Below are 2,087 nucleotides of genomic sequence, written 5' to 3'. Positions count from 1 at the left end.
CGAAGTTACGCAGCTAGTTGCTCGGCAGCTGTGCGTCAAGTTCCCATGGGGCTGGACATTGCTGATATTCCACCGCGCTGGCAGTGGATCTCTTACTATGACTGTGCCGTTGACAACGACGAGAACTCGCGCGCTGAATGGTAAGTTCATTGTTCCAAGTCCTGTTCCTCTTTGTACTAACCATTGTATTCGATGTAGGATGGGCTTCAATCCTTACGTCGAGTGCGATCCAGCCACTCACACGAAATACTCGCAGTCTAGTGGTTTGAAGACGCTGATGGACGAATACGCCGAGGTGAAATATGCTCGTCCTCTCATGTTCGGCGAGTTCGGCTGCAACAAGGGTGAGAACACCATCGACGGCTACGAAAACCAGCGCGAGTTCTACGACGTGAGTTTAGCTCGTAGCGTTCGAAGGAATACGATACTGATATCGCATTGATGCGGGCGAAATGGATGAATGAGGAGCCTGAGATGACTGCTGAGATCGTAGGAGGCAACGTGTTCGAGTTCACTACGGAGATCGCCAACTTGGTCGACAAGTCCGGTACGCAAGCCCTACATATCATGGTAATGTACAAGTCTGACTGACGGTACTTGTAGCCCTGGTGAAACCTGCCGACGCTGGCAAATACGGTGTGGGGTATTTCCAACCGGACGACTGCGACCATGACACGACCCCGTGCGAGTTCACGCCCTACCCGACAACCTCAAGAAGGCATACACTACGACCAAGATCTCGACCGTCACGTACGACAGCTACACTCCGTCTCGAACTAAGATCCCAAGTCCATGTCCACGGATCTCCCGCCGATGCCAAATGGTACCGTCTGTCTGTTTAACAACAGGCTGTTGCTGTCAACAGCAACTTGTTCGTCTGCAAATGTTGAAGTTGAGCTAACCAAATGTTCGTGATTCATGAATTGAAGTGGAAATTCTCGAGTGCACCGCGTTGCAGCCTGTGTGCAAGGGCATCACAGCCAACGCGTACGAGCACGTTCCACCCTGATCCAAATTGAACAGGCACGCGCTAAATGGTTTTTAATTGGTTAAAAACACGTGAGTGTAGGGAAAGCGATGCAGGTGGAACAGGTGTGTGGATGAATTCTTGGCATCGACATCGCGCAGACTCAGCCGACAGTTTGCTGCATTTGGCCAGGCACCTCTTCTGTGGTCGTTTTGGTCGCGATTTACAGAGCCGGTTTCTAGAGAATGTAGTGTTCGGCTCCCACCGGTACTCGGCACTGGGCTCTCCTGAGCAAATACCGAGCAGTTTGCTACGGCTGTGCGAACTCGCACTAGTTCGGGTTGGTATGTTGGAATGGCATTGACGCGGCGCAGGCATCATTACACTTGACTATTAAAGCAGGTATTCTAGATTATACATCGTCAATGGGCCCGTTGGTTTTAGGAGTACGATGTCCATAGACTAGGTTGCTGAGCCTACAGGAGGCTCCTGAGGGGTAAAACCAACAGCCTTCGTTGCATTGAGTAGAGTAGTAGTAGCTTAGCGCTAACAGCTAAAGCGAAGGGGGGCGAAACCTAAGTTTCTATTGTAAAACCAAAACCACCCACATTGTACTAAGGGGATCGAGCTGGTTTTAGTTTTACAACTATGTAGCTAGTTGCAGTTTTTTTTTTATCAGAACGGAAAACTCTATTAAAAAATACATAAAATGAAAAATTCGGCCTCGAAAATTTGTATTAGGTGAGATGATATGGACCACACGGTCCAATGATACAAGATATTTAGCATGTTCAACCACTACAATGGTTGAAGGGTCAAGTTCTCTGCCGATTTTTTTCCCCAGGAAGACGCTCTCTTTGTGGTGTATTCAAACTGAAAACACGATGGGGAGCTGGCGAAGCTCCTGGTAGTTGTAGCCTAGTGTATTTGTAGGTAAAAGGCAAAGTGTCTGCTCTTTGAGCTGTCGTGGTCTATATCGTACTAGTTGTTCTGCTCCAATGGTTGGACGTGGGCTGTGTCATCACAAGGCACGTAACGAGTCTTCCGGTCATCATAGATGTCGATACGGTCATCACTGATGCCGATACACCTTGTACATCTTCGTTGATCTTCAGGATCC

General features: G+C 48.8%; 1 protein-coding gene across 1 annotated transcript; it reads left to right on the top strand.

Moving 5' to 3' along the window:
* Window positions 1-45: 45 nt before the first annotated feature.
* Window positions 46-1,587, top strand: PPTG_04549 (hypothetical protein; the record flags this gene model as incomplete). The annotated part of the gene is made up of 5 exons (XM_008896795.1): window positions 46-140; window positions 199-391; window positions 418-547; window positions 604-823; window positions 930-1,587. The coding sequence occupies 5 exons, from the start codon at window positions 46-48 to the stop codon at window positions 1,051-1,053; spliced, it is 762 nt and encodes a 253-aa protein (XP_008895043.1). The 3' UTR covers window positions 1,054-1,587.
* Between the last annotated feature and the right edge of the window lie 500 nt (window positions 1,588-2,087).

Source organism: Phytophthora parasitica, assembly GCF_000247585.1.
Source record: "Phytophthora parasitica INRA-310 unplaced genomic scaffold supercont2.5, whole genome shotgun sequence".
Lineage (NCBI taxonomy): Eukaryota > Oomycota > Peronosporomycetes > Peronosporales > Peronosporaceae > Phytophthora > Phytophthora nicotianae.
Note: the sequence above shows the minus strand (reverse complement) of the source record. Positions and strands in the feature narration are given on the sequence as shown.